Source organism: Salvia splendens, chromosome 7 (assembly GCF_004379255.2).
Source record: "Salvia splendens isolate huo1 chromosome 7, SspV2, whole genome shotgun sequence".
Taxonomy (NCBI): Eukaryota; Viridiplantae; Streptophyta; class Magnoliopsida; order Lamiales; family Lamiaceae; genus Salvia; species Salvia splendens.
In genome coordinates, this window is record NC_056038.1 from 12,810,917 (window position 1) to 12,829,084 (window position 18,168).

At 36.8% G+C, this 18,168-nt stretch overlaps 2 protein-coding genes across 2 annotated transcripts; both read left to right on the forward strand.

The window, feature by feature from the left end:
- Nucleotides 1-9,707: 9,707 nt before the first annotated feature.
- LOC121810427 (wall-associated receptor kinase-like 9) lies at nt 9,708-11,887 on the forward strand. Its single transcript, XM_042211195.1, has 4 exons — nt 9,708-10,251; nt 11,188-11,246; nt 11,327-11,547; nt 11,629-11,887. The coding sequence occupies exons 1-4, from the start codon at nt 9,708-9,710 to the stop codon at nt 11,885-11,887; spliced, it is 1,083 nt and encodes a 360-aa protein (XP_042067129.1).
- Nucleotides 11,888-11,967: 80 nt separating this feature from the next.
- Nucleotides 11,968-13,876, forward strand: LOC121810428 (putative wall-associated receptor kinase-like 11). Its single transcript, XM_042211197.1, has 4 exons — nt 11,968-12,120; nt 12,357-12,576; nt 12,716-12,880; nt 13,212-13,876. The coding sequence occupies exons 1-4, from the start codon at nt 11,968-11,970 to the stop codon at nt 13,874-13,876; spliced, it is 1,203 nt and encodes a 400-aa protein (XP_042067131.1).
- The last annotated feature ends 4,292 nt before the right edge of the window (nt 13,877-18,168 follow it).

Sequence of the window (18,168 nt, forward strand, 5' to 3'; positions counted from 1 at the left end):
GTTTATACTACTCTGTTAGTTATGTTAAATAAGAATTCCATGGTTTTTATACTACTATGTTAGTTATGTTAAATAAGAATTCCATGGTTTTTATAGAAGGTACAAAATCTATTAAAATATAAAATTAGTATACGATTTTTTTAGTCGCCAATTTAACAATTTGTTTGATGATAATTGCAATAGTTTTAAGTTGTATGAAAATCTTTTTGTTAGTTTATTTCATTCGCTGTGAAGAGTTTGTAGATGGTTGTCGTAGTTGGTCTGTTTTATTTTATTCCTTGTTTTGAAAACGTTTTTAATAATATATGCGTATATTTTGTACAATTCATCCTCTAGTTAAATTGAACACGCCACCACCAACACAATAACGTCAAACGAATATATTGACAAGTGTATGTAAAAGTAACTTCACATTAACTATGGCTGATAGTAAAACTTATGTGAGGTGCCCCTAGTCAGTTAGTCAAATCAATGTAAATTCATCCCCTAGTTAAATTGAACACGCCACCACCCACACTATAACGTCAAACGAATATATTGACAAGTGTCTGTGAAAGTAGCTTCACATTAACTATGGCTGATAGTAAAACTTATGTGGGGTGCCCCTAGTCAGTTAGACAAATCAATGTAAATCCATCCTCTAGTTAAATTGAACACGCCACCACCACCACCACCACTATAACGTCAAACGAATATATTGACAAGTGTCCGTGAAAGTAACTTCACATTAACTATGGCTTATAGTAAAACTTATGTGGGGTGCCCCTAGTCAGTTAGACAAATCAATGTAAATTTATCCTCAAGTTAAATTGAACACGCCACCACCAACACTATAACGTCAAACGAATATATTGACAAGTGTCTGTGAAAGTAACTTCACATTAACTATAGCTGATAGTAAAACTTATGTGGGGTGCCCCTAGTTAGTTAGAGACAAATCAATGTAAATTCATCCTCTAGTTAAATTGAATACGCCACCACCAACACTATAACATCAAACGAATATATTGACAAGTGTCCGTGAAAGTAACTTCACATTAACTATGGCTGATAGTAAAACTTATGTGGGGTGCCCCTAGTCAGTTAGACAAATCAATGTAAATTCATCCTCTAGTTAAATTGAACACGCCACCACCAACACTATAACATCAAACGAATATATTGACAAGTGTATGTGAAAGTAACTTCACATTAACTATATCTGATAGTAAAACTTATGTGGGGTGCCCCTAGTCAGTTAGACAAATCAATGTAAATTCATCCTCTAGTTAAATTGAATACACCACCACCCACAATTTATCCTCTAGTTAAATTGAACACGCCACCACCAACACTCTAACGTCAAACGAATATATTGACAAGTGTCTGTGAAATTAACTTCACATTAATTATGGCTGATAGTAAAACTTATGTGGGGTGCCCCTAGTCAGTTGGACAAATTAATGTAAATTTATCCTCTAGTTAAATTGAACACGCTACCACCAACACTATAACGTCAAACGAATATATTGACAAGTGTATGTGAAAGTAACTTCACGTTAACTATGGCTGATAGTAAAACTTATGTGGGTGCCACTAGTCAGTTAGACAAATCAATGTAAATTCATCCTCTAGTTAAATTTAAGACACCACCACCAATACTATAACGTCAAACGAATATATTGACAAGTGTCTGTGAAAGTAACTTCACATTAACTATGGCTAATAGTAAAACTTATGTGGGATGCCCCTAGTCAGTTAGACAAATCAATGTAAATTCATCCTCTAGTTAAATTGAACACGCCACCACCAACACTATAACGTCAAACGAATATATTGACAAGTGTTTGTGAAAATAACTTCACATTAACTATGGCTGATAGTAAAATTGATGTGGGTTGCCCCTAATCAGTTAGACAAATCAATGTAATAATCCTTAAATAGTTTTTATAAATTACACACTTGGATTTGTTAATCCACCGACTTCATGCTCAAATTGACCCAATCCAGATCAACCTAATAAAGAGCCATTATAAAATCCCAATCAGACCAATGAAAACTGCAATTTACTATATCAACGAAATTCTATTATTCAAAAACACCGCTCTCTCCCCGCCAAATAAAAAACATGACCGCTTATAAGATTTTTAAAAGTTACTAAAATATTGTAGTTGTAGTATTGATTATGGAGTATTATTGTGTACTTGCAACATCCTAAATATTTTTTGACAAAATATGTGCTATGTTTAGGCAATGCCCTCAAATAACACTCATGCATGTGAAAATTATGCCGATAATAATTATTTTCAGTATCGGCTGATTTGATTTTCTGCTTCAGTTATTATTTAAAGTGGGACGAATGGAGTACTAGTTTTATAATGAAATGTGAGCGGAATTGGTTGGTAGAATGTGGGGTATATTTACTATTTATGAGAAAAGTGAATGAGACTCTTATTGTGAGACGGACCGAAATGGTAAAATGTGACTCTTATCGTGGGCGGAGATAATAGTAGTAAAATAAAAGAAAAAGATAATTAAACTTATTTATTGAGGACGGATAAACAATTTTTATAGAGTGAATGAAAAAAGAAATTGAGCTTATCTTTGTGTAATGCAAGGAGTGTATGACTTTAGCCAAAGCGCAAAATTTACGAAACCTAAATGAAAAAGTTGAAGAAAAAAAAGTCAAAGTGATTAGAAATGATCAGTAGTTGAATGTTGAATGATTAAATTTTGAGCATAAGCGATTCCATATAGAATATGCTTTAACTACGTTAAACACGTCACCACCAGCGCATTTACTGCCATAGTAGGTGATACATTTTTACACATTTATTTTTCAGGTTAATTATCGGAAATAACAGAATTTTTAGTGAGACTTTTAAAAAATTATGGTCATATCATCAATCATTAATTTTTTTTTTTCTAGTTACAACACCCATAATATATTGTCAACAAAATTGAATGATGATTACCATAAAACAATGTTATTTGTCGTCGAAAACATCAGTATATTTTAATACTACCTCTGTTTTATAAAAGTAAGACTTTAGAAATAACATGAATTTTAATATAAAATTAGTAAAGTAAAAAATCTTAAAATAAAAATGAATAAAATAAGACAGGTGATAATAAAGTATAGTGAAACTAGTATTAGTGGATTGTGGGGACTATTTTCTAAAATGAAGAGTTTTTATTTTTAGGAAACGAAATAAAATATAAAAAATTTCTATTTCTATGAAACAGATGTAGTAGTAAAAATAAAAATGAACATAATTTTTTGTCACAATGTCACTAATAATATAATTTTTTTTGTTTTTTTTTTGTTTATAAATAAATAAATTTTATATTTTGACTAATATACCTAATGCTATTTTAGATAGATACGAATCAAATTATGAAAATTCATTAAATATTACTATTATCTAAAAATATATTTTCACGGTCTAAAGGTAGATGTTCTACTATTAGCTTTTTTTAGTTTGGTACTTCCTCTATTCCTAAAAATTTTTAATAATTATTTTCATTTTGTGTCCATTCCAAAGTTTTGTCTATCTTTCATTTTTACTATTTTTGGTAGCGGATCTCACATTCCACTAACTCATTCTCAGTCACATTTTATTATAAAACTAATACTCCATTCGTCTAAAAAATAAGGATATTTGGGACGACACGAGAAGTAATATATAATTGATAAAGTAAGAGATATGATGAAAAAGATAGATAAAATAATGTTAATAGATAATGGAACCACATTATTATTAGTGTTTAATAGTGTACAGGGTTACTGTAGCAAATAACAAGCAAGAGTATCGTATCCACAAAGATAATATGTATCAATGTACTAACTTGATAAATCAAAAGGGTTTTGGATTTCTAACTTTGCAAAAAGTAAAAGCATAAACAATAATTAAAATAACCAAAAGCAAACAAGACAATTTGAAACAAATAAAAGCAAATAAACGATGAAAACCAAGAATATGAGAAATAGAATCCTACGGGGTCTATAACAATTATCTTATATTCAATCAAACTCCAAATTATGCTGATAAGGTGATAAGGTTCGTTTCATGCATCTATTTTAGATATAAATTCTGTGTTTTCTACGGTGCTAACGCACATTTATAAGTCCAGGGGCGCGAAAAATCTGCCAGATCTAGGAAGGAAGAGCAATTACCAGGGCAGATGAAATAGAAGAAAAAAAGTGAAGAAAAAGAGCGAAATCCTCAAGGGCACAATTGTCAAATCAAGAAGTTTGTTGCCCTAGGGATTTGAGCCACGCCTATAAATACAAGGAAGCTCGCAAAAAGAAAAGGGCTCTTAGTTAGAATATTTCCTTAGGTATTCCGGCTCGCTCTCTGAATTCACACACTTAGCTCACGCACTTGGTTCCATGGGAGATCTGGGGTAGTATAATGGGGTGTTTTGTTCAGTTTGAAAGGTGTAACACCGCTCCGATAAGGAGCGAAGAAACAAAGTTACTTTTCGCACGTACTCTCTTTCGCCGATTTCCTTGTCGGAAATTCAACGACTGTTTTGTGACTTGATTTGCAGTTTATGGTTAATCTAGTTTCATTTTCAGTTTTGTTTTGGATCTGATGCTTATTGTTCTGTTTACTGAGTTGGATGCTTTTCGCGATTGAATTGTTGATCGGAGTTGATCTATTGAATTGAGGTTGAATTGGAGTTGAAATGGTGTTGAAGGTTGTGGATCTGGTTTAGTTGGTGATGAATCTGATAGACTCTAGCTTAGATTTCCTTTCGTTGTTTACCATCTGAGTACGTGAGTTTGGATCTGCATTGAAATCTCTGTTATCGCTAATTTACTTGGTCCAACAGATTAGATCTGATGGTTTTTTAGTTTAATCTTAGCGTTCGTTGTTTGATTTGAAGTATGCTCTCTTTTTTTTATGTTCTGTTTTGTTCATTTCATGTCCGCTTGCTGAAGAAGATTAAGTCGATCGGTAGTTAGTTATAGTCAAGTTTGCTTTAGTTTGTTAATTGCAGCCTTCTGTCAGTAGCCAGTTAGGGTAATCTGTTTTGTCGTTTACTTTTACATGCTTTGTGTCTAGCTATTTTAGGAAACTCTTTTGCTTGACCTAGAAAGTTTGGTGAATATTCTCAAGTTGAATTTGGTTCGAATCATGCATGCATTTATATTTTACGTGCTTTCAATTCTCCAGATTTGGTAGTTAGAATAGAGAAGATTTAATTTCCCAGGCCTAGTAGTTAAAACTCAACCCTCATGTTGCGTGGCAGCAGCCGAACCATCCAAAAGTTCTCTCAATGCATTCTAACCCTTCCATCCTCGTGGATTCGATCCCGACTTCCCTATACTAGCCAATAGTGTAGGGGTTGAGGTTTTGAAGCGGGGGTTGCTGTGACAACGACTGCATTCTGAAAGTTCATGATCTCCTAGACCCTGTGCTCTAGCGAATCCTCTGGATCTAAGAATTCACCATTAAAAGAATCACACAGTCTCGTCCGTACGCTTCATAAGGCTCATTTCATGCATTTGTTTTGGGGTAAAATTCTGTGTTTTCGGGAAACTAATGTGTAATTTTGAGTCAGGTGTGTAGAAAATCTACCACGTCCAGAAGATTATATGGAATCACCAGGCAGACGCAAGATCAAGGAGGATTGGAGTGAATTATAACATGCTGTCAAACTGACCTAGGAGAATTAAGAAGGAAGCAGCAAGAGCGAAAAGGAGACAAAAGAGCATATGTTAAGGATCTTTTTGCAAGGGCACAACCGACATTTCAAAGATGGATTTCCCTAGGGATTAGAGCCTCAAGACTCCCTATATAAAGGGATGGAAATTGAAGAAGAGGTCGCTTCTCTTTTAGCTCAAGTCTCCGAACTCACATTTACTCTCCATATCCTTAGTTTAGTCTTTGCACACTTAGAAGGGAGTTGTTCTCTGGCTGTTGGTGGTGGTGTTTCTAGTTCGTTTTACTGTGTCCACCGTCCTACGTGGGCGAAGAAACAATCTTAAATATCTGCCTAGTTTTACTTTCTTCTTTGAAACACTTATTGACATTTGGGATATCTTAGTAATTAATTCTGTGGTTTGCTGTTGAGAATCTGGAATTTGTCTTGGATTTCGTTGGAAGTTGTTTTGAACTCATGAGTTTTGGGATGCTTACGTTTGTGCGTGTTAGGGTCTCGTTTATGGAGCTCGTTACTCTTCGTTGGATGCTTTTCTCATTTGGTAGTTTTAGGAGGTAGAGATCTAAATTGTTTACGTTCTATTTCATAGATCTGAGTTTGATTGTATTTGGTTTTGGTAGATCCATGTTAGATTAAGTAGATCTGGAGTCCTCTGTTTCGAGTTTGCATGATTATGGCACATTACTGTTCATTTCTCAAATCCGCTTGGTCAAGTAGATTAGATCTAGGAGTTATGGTTTGATTTTCGCATTTATGCTTGCTTTCTAGGTATGCTCGCATTTTCGCATTTCTCAAATTCTGTATATGTTATGTTTCTCGTAGATCACATGAAGAAGATAAAGTACTTAATTGTTAGGATCCAGATTTGCAGCTTTTTGCACCACCTTTTGCTTTTCGGCAGCCTTTACAGAAATAGTTAGTTAAGGGATTTGGTCCCCACCTTGCTTTAACCTTTTGTTTAGCTGTTTTGGGAAAGTATCAACATGATTGTTTTTACACGAATTCCAAACTGTTAGTGTAGATTCAAGTCCTAATCCTTTTCTGCATTGTAGTGTAGTTTCTGGTTTTGTCGAGTCCAGTTGATCAGTTAGATAAATTTCTTTTCGTGTCGCTCAGTCAAGTAAGATAAAAACTTAACCCACTCTATATGTGTGGCAGGCTGGCAGCAACCATCCCAAAATGTCCACAACACATGTTGAAACACCTTCATCTTTGTGGGATTCGACCCTTACTTCCCTTTACTAGTTAATAGTATTGTGGGTTAAGGCTTTGAAGGTTCCTCGTTCTAGAATTGTGCGACCAACGACACGTAGATAGATTTTTAGGAGTCGCCTTGATCAGCTAGAGTTCTGTCGTTTGATCCTTCTGTGAGTCATTGCATGTCAGTTAAAAACGTGTCTGCTCGATCAATTGATCGATGCCCTCTTGATCAGTCTGCGTTAATTTTTCTTTTTAAATATGCACAAAATTTCGACTATGAGGAGCAACTTTCACATGCCAACAAAGGGTCTCAAGAATTATTATGCTATCACGGATTTAAAATCATATATTCTCTCAAAGCATACAATTCGTAGATTGCAACCTAGAAGTCTCATACTGGAACTAAGTTAACAACTCCTAAAAGCTTACAAGATACATTACTTCATTCAAAGGCTCAAGTCTCTCAATTTTATTGACATAAACGTCAATTTCACATCTTTCAAATCAAATTACTCATCTTCCGATTATAGTAGTAAAATCCACATGCATTCATAAGGTGATCAGTCAAATAAATGCATAAGCACAAGAGAAATTGAATAGCTACATGAGCCAAGGCATATTCCAGGAAATCAGTTAAACATAGAAATCAATGTATCTTCCCCCCGTAGAATTCTACGAGGATTTAGCTACACATGTTCATCACAAAAGTCAAATAACAATAGGGAAGAAACATATAAAAACTAAATTAACTACACCCTTAAGTTGGGGAATCTTGATCGGAATCTTTGCTTTCAAACGTTTGAATAAATTAGGGAAATTCAATTTTGAATCCTTGCTCTCAAAGTTGTTTTTCTCTCTCTTGGGATGTGAGAATAATGAATGATGGTGGGGAATTTGCCCAAAAGATCATATATCTTGTGCCCTAAGTTTCCAAACATGATTAGGGATAAAAGAAATCCTAAAAATAAGGTTAAAACCGTATTTCCGCTTTTATGGAGTGGGCCGTTCAGCGCTGGAAGTGAGACCGAGAGGGCCACTGTAACTCCTTGGACTAGGGCTGCGCTGGATTGGGGCTGTTTCGGCTCGTTCCTGGAGCGGGTCGCTCGGGCTTGATCTCCTGGCCAATGGGACGGAGCATCAATGTCCGACTCCATTTCATGCTTAACACCATTTTTAACCTATTTTCAACATTTACTCAACAAACTCATTATATAACCAATTGATGCACAATTAACACAAATATAGACTTCAAGTTACTAAACTTGACAATAAACTAGTCAATTTAATGCTATGAAGTAACAAAAAATAATGAGTTTACCACCCAAGGGTATAAGTTGTAAATAAATTTATGTATATGAGTAATGAGTTTGAAAGAACTTTCAATAAATGGAAATGAGATATTTTTATGGGACAAACGAAAAAGAAAAGTGTCATTATTTTTATGGCACGAAGGGAGTATACTCCCTCCGTTCCATGTTAATAGAGTCATTTTTCTATTTTGGGAAGTTCCAAGTTAATTGAGTCATTTCTATTTTTAGCAAAAAGTAATTCTTCTTTTTACTTTATTCTCTCTCCATCTCTCTTACTTTACTCTCTCTTACTTTTTTCACCATCCATTTAACACACTATTCTTAAACTCCGTGCCGAAAAGAAATGCCTCTATTAACAAGGAACGGAGGGAGTATAAAATTAGGAAACACGTTAGACTAACTTTTTTCAACCTATTTTCTATTACTCCCTCTGTCTCACTCAAAATGTCCACATTCTTGAGTGGCTCGGGATTTTAGCTGAAGTTGTTAGATAAAGTAAGTTGAGAAAAAAAGGTGGTTGAATATTTTAATGAGGAGAGAAGAGATATGAATTAATTTCCAGATATAGGAAGTGGACATCTTGAGTGGGACAAATTTAAAAAGAAGGTGGACATCTTGAGCTGGACGTAGGGAGTTTTATTTAAAATCGAATATCCATATTTCCTTTTAAGTTTTTCCTACTTAAGATGTTCACTTTCAATATTTGGAAACAAATTCATCTTTCCTCACTGCTCATTAAAACACTCAACTATCTTTCCTCTCTCTACCATATTACACTAAATAATTTTTCCTAAAACTTCGTGCCACTTAAAAGACTATGGACATCTTGAGTGCGGCGGATGTAGTAGTTTGTAGGAAAAAAAATGAAAACTTGAATGATAAAACCCAATGGATGAATCTCGTACTCAGGATCTTCTCATGAATCTATGCCCCAAACTCCAAGTATGATGGAAAATATGATGAACAATGAAACGGAACTCTCAAATATTTGTAGAATGCAGCAAAAGGTTCCTTGATAACGATTGAGAGGGTATTTATAACTTCCAATTAGGGTTTTCGTTTTGTCTATTTCCTTTTACTTATATTCTTTAAGTTTTATTTTTCCATAAATTTAGGATTTCGCTTTGTCTAGATAAACGCTTTATTTTTAGAGTTTTTCAATTAATTAAGTTCTTTATTACTACCCTATACATTTCTGAATTAAAAGGTGACAATTAATTAAGTTCTTTATTACTACCCTATATAAAAATATTGAAATCGAATAAATTGTGAGAAACTAAAGTCCCGAAATATATATAAACTTTCTTGTCAAAGTGAAAATCGTTAAGTCAAATGACAAAATAGATTAACATATAAAAGTCAAAGTTCAGAGGTGGCTTATCTCATTATATATAAAGAAAGACTCAATTCGCAATATTACAACTTTAATCCTTTTCATTAATTTTCTACATAAAACCTGCCTCACATAATTACTTTCCACATTCCACTTCTCTATATATCTACAAGAAAATTACAAGTGATCAATCAATATCAAACATAGCTACTATGCCCCTTCCACACATTTGTACAATCTTATATTTCATCTTCATGCTTCGTTTACCAGCAATATATGGTGGTCCAGTTGCCAAACCAGGATGCCCAAATATGTGCGGGAATTTGGCCATTTCATATCCATATGGGGTCGGGTCGAATTGCTCGCTCGACCCGTCCTTTACCATTAGCTGCAACACTGCCACAGAGCCTCCGAAGGCGTACCTTTCAATCATTGATAAACAATTGATTGAAATAAACGAAACGTATATTCGGGTCAAGTATCCGAACCTGGTTTCGGTTTGCTATGAGTCTGAAGGTGATTCATATAATGATAGTATGAGTGTGAACTTGACAGGGACTTTGTGTTCGCTGTCCATGTACACAAACAGGCTCACTGCCATTGGCTGCGACGACGCTGTGCTGCAGTCCAACGGAACTTACAACAACGGCGGTTGCTCTGCCTTTTGTGAGGAACACATCAACACTCAAACAGGGTATTGCCCATTTGATCCTACTTCCATCGGTACTGGTTGTTGCCAGGCCCAAATCGTCGGAGGTAATTCTCAATTTGTAATAAATTTTCTTCTGTTCTATTATAGTTGAGTCGTTATGTAAGAAGGAAGAATGTAAAAAATAAAACCCAAGTAGTTAAATAAATCTAATGATCTTCAACAAAGACTAAAAGTTAAACAAAATAAATATAGCCATAAGAGAGCTACAAAAGAGTGTAACAATGAAGAGTGTAAAACAACAAGAAACAACTGCATTAAAGCCTCTTCTGCTAGAGCATTTATAACATCAAAGATCAAACATATAGGATTTCAACATACTACTCCCTACGTATTATTCCAAGCGATACACTTTCATTTTTTACTCTAATAACATATTCTTTTAATAGAAATACTTATTCTATCTCCTTTTAAGTTACTATTTCTACTTATTCTATCTCCAATTAACTTTTAAAAAAATATTGCATAAAATATCGTGTCAAATAAGAACTTCCCTATTTAGAGTGGGATAGAGGGAATATTTGCAATTTTTGGGGTACAATTGAAATCCCCTTGATTGTTACTGGTCAGCGGTGGTCATGAATGAGATTCGTCTAAGCTAGAGAGAAAATAAAGTATAGAGACAAAAGAGAATAAAATAAGAGAGGTGAGATGCAAATAAAAATTAAAAGAGTTTTCTTAGCAATGAAATTAATCACAAGTTTTATACGTTAATTGTATGAGAGACCGATTACTAAAGCTAATCGCTTTACCACTTTAACTATTTTTCCAATACGAGTGCAGAAAATGAAATGATTCTACTATTATGGAACGGATGGAGTACTATTATGCAATAGTTTCAAATGATAACGAATAGAAAAAAGTTGTTTTTAAACTTAAAGTTTACCCATCTTCAAAATCGTGTGTAAGCAACACATAGTTCATCTATCTAAAAATAATATACTGTAGTTTATTTTGTTTTAATTTAAAATGTTGGCTTACAGAGACAGGTTTAGTGGGAGCAGAACTAATAGACTTGAGCAGGAAAGTGCAACGTAGGAAGGTTTTCCCATGCAGCTACGCCTTTATCAAACCGGATTTTCGTATCCGTTGTTCTACCTCCATAACTCAACCGCGTTGCAGAATGACAATTGGGCGTCGGCAACAAGTCCACCAGTGGTGCGGCTGGACTGGATTGCCGGGCTTGAAAACTGCAACCAAGCAAAGCTAAATCCTACTAGTTACGCATGTCGAGATGAGAGGAGTTTATGTGTTGATGTTGCTAACGTCAGTAGAGGATACAGGTGTAGCTGCGTCCAAGGTTACGAGAGCAACCCTTACCTTCTTGGAGGCTGCCAAAGTTGGTACTACTATTCTTCTTTTATTTTATTATTTTTTCGCAAACACCTTTCACTAACACTATCTCCAGCTATTGCATTTCCCAGTTCAATTGCAAGAAATGGGTGCCAGGATCAGGGTGGGAAACTGTCAATTCCATTTCCATTTGGAATAGGGCCGAATTGCTCTTTGGAGCCATCCTTTGAAGTAGATTGCGATACCTCCGCGAACCCTCCCAAAGCTTACCTCTCTATTCAAAAGAAAGAAATCACCCGCTTAAATTTATCACAGGACTATCCAACACTTGGTTATGCTTGCTACAATCTCAGCAGAGAATCATTATTAAGACGGAAGAGCAAAGCTTGAGGATTGACTTGTCAAAAACAAAATTCACGTTGTCGGAAGATAGTTGGATCTCTGTGATTGGGTGCGATGATATTAATATAATGGTGGGTATGACTCGACATGTCAATCGAACTTGTGTTGGCAGTACATGTGCAGCTGTTTGCAAGGATAACCAAATTGCTAATGATTATTACGCATATTGTCCGACAAAGAGGGCTGAGTATTGGCCTGGAAATGGCTGTTGCAGGGCAGAGGTATTCACATATTTCTTATATTCCAACATAATAATAGTAATAATAATAATAATAATAAGTGATAAAAGAAGCAAATACTATTCGGTTACATTACAGGCACCTCCTACCTGGAAGCCAATTTAAGCGAGTTCAGTGGCCGATGGCCGCGAACCAATTTCTATTGCAGCTACGCCTTCCTTGGAACCAAGGATGACTATTATGAAGCAACAAACCCCATTTTTAATAACTCAACACAGATTCTATCTGATGATCCACACATCAATTACCGACCCACGATAGTTCCACTGGACTGGAGGATTGGTGCCGTATATTGCAAAGACGCGCGACTCAATCCGACTGATTATGTGTGTCAGAATAACACCGTCTGCATTGATTTTGATGATACTGTTAGAGGCTACCTCTGCAACTGCTCCAAAGGATACCAGGGCAACCCTTACCTTAGCCCAGGATGCAAAGGTTACTACTTTTTAAAAAAATATATTCTTTTCTTTATCTAACAATCTAATGCTTTAAATCATAATTTGAAATTGAGTAATACTATCATATTCAAATAGATTTAAACTTGCTTCAACTGCTAATCGATTGCATTGAACAGATATTGATGAATGCGCTGATAGTGCAACTAATGCATGCGTTTCAAATTCAATTTGTATCAATGTTGTTGGATCTTATCACTGCTCATGCCCCAAAGGATATGTTGGTGATGGCACCCCTTGTATTAAGGTGTCGCCATCCAACACCAAGACCATAATCTTGGCAGGTAACAAAATGTTTTCATTGTATCCTCCCCTCCCACAAATATTTTGTATAAGATGTTCACTTTTCTTTTTTTGTTTGTTCCAATCAAAATGATCGCTTTCTATGTTTGAATAAACTTCCTCTCTTCCCTCTCCTCTCTCCTTACTGATATACTAACTACATTTTTCTCCTTACTCTACTCCGGTCAATAACTTTATCTAGAATCTCGTTTCACTCAAGAAAGTAGACATATTGAATAGAACTGAAAATATAACATAATGTGGTTGACTAGTGCATCATTATATAGTACTCCACATGTTTGCAGTTTCTTAGTCAAGTAATTTCATATACAGGTATGGGCTCTGGATTAGGATTTCTTGTACTCGCCTTAATGTCCTTTTGGTTGATTAGAGCATTGAAAAAGAGAAGGGAAAAAGTGATTAAGGACAGATTTTTCAAACGAAATGGTGGTCTTCTCTTACAACAACAACAAAAAAATGAAGGCACAATTCGAAAAACAAAACTTTACACTGCAAAAGAGTTGGAGATAGCTACTGATCACTTTAATGAAAACCGAATCCTTGGACATGGAGGTCAGGGTATTGTCTATAAAGGTATGTTATCGGATGGTAAAATTGTGGCAGTGAAAAAATCAAAGTTGGTTGAAGAAAAGCAATTGAAACCGTTCATAAATGAGGTGGTTATATTGTCACAAATCAATCACAAGAATGTGGTCAGTTTGTTGGGTTGTTGCTTGGAAACGGAAGTTCCTGTGCTTGTTTATGAATTCATGCCAAATGGCACCCTTTATGATCTCATACATGATCCAAATAATGAATTTCCATTTCCATGGAACATGCGTTTGAAAATCGCAGCTGATATAGCAGAAGCATTGGCCTATTTACACTCTGCATCTTCTGTAGCGATCTATCACAGAGACATCAAGTCAAGTAATCTCCTTTTGGACGAGAAATATGTTAGTGTTAATCTCAGAATCGTCACAGACCGTTGGATGTGATGGAGGAGATCGAAGGGCCGAGAATATTCGGCAGCTCAATTCATAGGCAACGGCTAGTTTGTTGACAACGGTTTTTTAACTAACTTCGTCAACTAAGATCAGAAGCTGTTGAAGCTGAAAGGGAGTGATATAAATCGTGAGGAGCTGCGTCAAATGAGCTCAGTTAGCTACCTCAACACTCAAGAAAAGATTCTCCATATTCATCACTTGATTAATTCTTGGTTGTAGAATTAGATTAGAGGTTTTGAAGTTCTTGGAGTGAGTTCTTGAGAGATTGTAAATTCCATTTTTCATCCCATACTTAGTGAATCATTTTGCCTCTGGCCGTGGATGTAGATCTTACGATCGAACCACGTAAAACCTTGTGTTCATTTTCGTTTCATGCGCGATTGTATTGATCGACGAATCCTCGAGTTTTCATAACAAGTGGCGCCGTCTGTGGGGAAGCGAAGGAGGTAGATTGATCATCATCTGCAGATATCTGCTGTGTGTTACATCGCATATTAAGTGCTTGAAGAAATGGCCGCTACAAGGTTTGAGACCGAAAAATTCTCGGGCAAGAATGATTTCGGTTTATGGCGCATTAAGATGCGCGCATTGCTGGTGCAACAAGGTCTTGGTGATGCGATCAAGACTGACCTCTCCAAGGAAAAGGAAGAGGTTGATCCGGATGGGAAATTCCAGGCCAAGAAAGAAGAGCTCAATGAAAAGGCTCATAGTGTGATCATCTTGTGCTTGACCGATAATGTGTTGAGAGAAGTGTCCAAGGAGACGACAGCTGCTGGGGTTTGGAAGAAGCTTGAGGCTCTTTACATGACAAAGTCCCTGGCTAACCGTTTGTTCATAAAGCAAAGGCTGTACTCTTTCAAGATTCATGAAGATAAAGGCCTTGCAGAACAGCTGGATGAGTTTAATAAGGCTGTGGACGATTTGGAGAATATAGATGTGAAGCTTGAAGATGAAGACAAGGCTATAATTCTTCTCAGCGCACTGCCAAAAACTTTTGATCACCTGCGAGATGCCATGCTATATGGCAGGGAAAAGACTATCACACTTGAAGAGGTTCAATGTGCCCTTAAGTCGAAGGAACTGGGGAAGTCAAGCACAAGTTATGAAGCTGGAAACCAGGCCCTGAATGTAAAGGGGTTCAAAGGCAAGAAAAAGAAGTTCACGCCAAGTCAGAAGCCTCACTATCAGAAACAAAATGGTGCCCTTATGCAGGAGAAACGAAGCTGTCACTACTGCAAGAAACCTGGGCATCTCAAAAAGGATTGCTACTCATGGATAAGGAAGCAAAACGAAGAGAAGGCTATTCAAAACCAGGCTGATCTTGCAGAAGACACAGGCCCTCCACAGGTTATGAATGTGGTAAGTGATGGGATAGAAAATTCTTGGATCATGGACTCAGGGTGTAGTTTTCATATATGCTCTAACAAGGGATGGTTTGAGGATCTGGTAGAGTCAAGTGGGTCTGTGATGTTAGGAAATGATCAAGCATGCCACATAAGGGGTATAGGGAATATCAGATTAAAGTCTCATGATGGGACAGTGAAGTTGCTTACTCAAGTGAGGTATATTCCTGAAATCAAAAGAAATTTGATATCACTTGGCATGCTAGAGTCTAGAGGCTTCAAATTTTCCTCTGAAAAGGGATGTATGACTGTTTCAATGAATAGGAAAGTGTTAATGACTGCTGAAAGAAGAAATAGGCTCTATTATCTCGTAGCAGAAACTATGGTTGGATCAGTGAATGTTGCAGATGCCAACAATAATGTAGAGCTCTGGCACAGGAGGCTCGACCATCTTGGTGAAGGTGGGATGAAGGAACTGATAAAGAAAGAAGTTATCTCAGTGAATCAGAATCAGAGACTCAAGAAGTGTGAATACTGTGCTAGAGGAAAAAGCAAGAAACTCCCATACAAGGCTGGGATGCACACCTCAAAATCTGCTCTAGACTATGCTCATTGTGATTTGTGGGGCCCAGCTCAGCCTGCTTCCATGGGTGGAGGCAGATATTTCATGTCGATTATTGATGACTACACAAGGAAAGTGTGGGTGTTCATCCTAAAAGAGAAATCACAGGCTCTTGATAGGTTCAAAGAGTGGTGCACAGAGATGAGGCTGAAAAGGTCTACCACTCTCAAGTGTTTGAGGACAGATAATGGTATGGAGTTCTTGTCACATGATTTTGATTCTTTCTGCAAGGCAAATGGGATCCAGAGACATAGAACAGCCCCAATGAACCCCCAACAAAATGGGGTGGCAGAGAGGATGAATAGGACTCTCATTGAGAGGGTCAGATGTATGCTACTCTCTTCTGGTTTGGATAAGGTATTCTGGGGGGAAGCTGTGTGCACTGCAGCTGTCTTGATAAACAACTCTCCTTCGGCAGCTATTAAAAATGATATCCCAGATACAAGATGGTATGGTAGAAACAGAGATTACAGCCAGTTTAAGGTTTTTGGTTGTAGAGCTTATGCTCATTGTAGGCAAGGAAAGCTTGATGCAAGGGCTCAGAGGTGTGTTATGGTTGGCTACCAACAAGGAGTAAAAGGCTACAGATTATGGTGCACTGAGGATGGAAGCAAGAAAATAATCATAAGCCGTGATGTAGTTTTCCATGAGGATCACATGTCATTGTTAAAGCCTGATGAGCAGCTGATTGAGAAAGTTTATACTGATCAAGAAATTTTGTATGATGATACTTCACATTCAGAATCAGTGGACCAAGATGAAGGTGGATGCTCAAGCCCTCCAGAAACACATCAGCATGGTCTCAATGAAGAGGATCAGGGACAACATGTGATAGCCAGAGACAGAGGTAGGAGGGAAATCAGAATGCCTGCCAGATTTAGTGATTATGAAATGAGCTTCTTTGCTCTCTGTGTAGCAGAAGTTATGGAGTATTCTGAACCATCTACATATGCTGAGGCCGTATCCAGTAAAGAGAGGGACAAATGGCTAGCAGCTATGAAAGAAGAGATAAAGTCTTTGTTGAAGAATTTTACTTGGATATTGGTAGAAAATCCTGGAACTCAGAGACTTATCAGCTGCAAGTGGATCTTCAGAAGGAAGATTGAGGTTGGAGAGATAGAGAGTATAAGATTCAAAGCAAGGTTGGTTGCTAGAGGCTTTACTCAAGAAGAAGGGATCGACTACAATGATGTATTCTCTCCAGTGGTTAAGCATAGTTCAATCAGAATTTTGCTAGCTCTTGTTGCAAGGTATGACTGGGAATTACACCAGTTGGATGTTAAAACGGCTTTCTTACATGGTGAACTTGAAGAAACAATATATATGCATCAACCCGAGGGTTTCATTGAGGCTGGAAATGAAGATAAGGTTTGTTTGCTAAAGAGAAGCCTCTATGGATTGAAGCAAAATAGCAGACAGTGGTACCTAAAATTCGACGAGCATATGATGGATGTTGGATTCAAGAAGTCACAGTATGATAGCTGTGTTTACATCAGAGAGAAGAATGGTAAGCCAATTGCCTTTCTACTTTTATATGTTGATGACATGCTTGTGGCAGGATCAGATTTGGGTGTAATTCAGGAAATCAAGGCTGAGTTGGAATCTAAGTTCGAAATGAAGGACTTAGGGAATGCAAGGAGGATCCTTGGAATGGATATTTTCAGAGATAGGTCCAAGAGAGAGCTCAGATTGATGCAAAAGGATTACATACAGAGGGTGCTGAAGAAATTTCAGGCTGATGAGTTCAAGCCTGTTTCCACACCAATGGCTGCTCACTTCAAGCTGAGCAAGGATCAGAGGCCAAAGAATGACTCAGAGAGAAAGGAGTTAAGTAAGATACCTTATGCAAACATAATAGGCAGCATAATGTATACTATGCTGTGCACAAGGCCAGATTTGGCTCACTCCATCAGTGTTTGCAGTCGATTTATGTCAGATCATGGCAGGGATCATTGGTTAGCATTGAAATGGTTGCTCAGGTACTTGAAAGGTGCTTCAGATTATGGGCTGGTGTACAGAGCAGAGACTATAAATCAAGGTGGAGCATTGGTGGATTTTTGTGATTCTGATTATGCTTCGAATAAGGATAATAGAAGGTCACAAACTGGATATGTGTTTAACCTATATGGCACGGCTGTGAGCTGGAAATCTAGTCTGCAACATGTAGTTGCTTTGTCCACTACGGAAGCAGAATACATTGCAATGACAGAGGCTGTTAAGGAAGCGATGTGGCTCAAAGGAATCTTGGAAGATTTTGGAGAAAAACAAAGCGCTGTGGAGATTAAGTGTGATAGCAGCAGTGCACTGTGCCTAGCGAA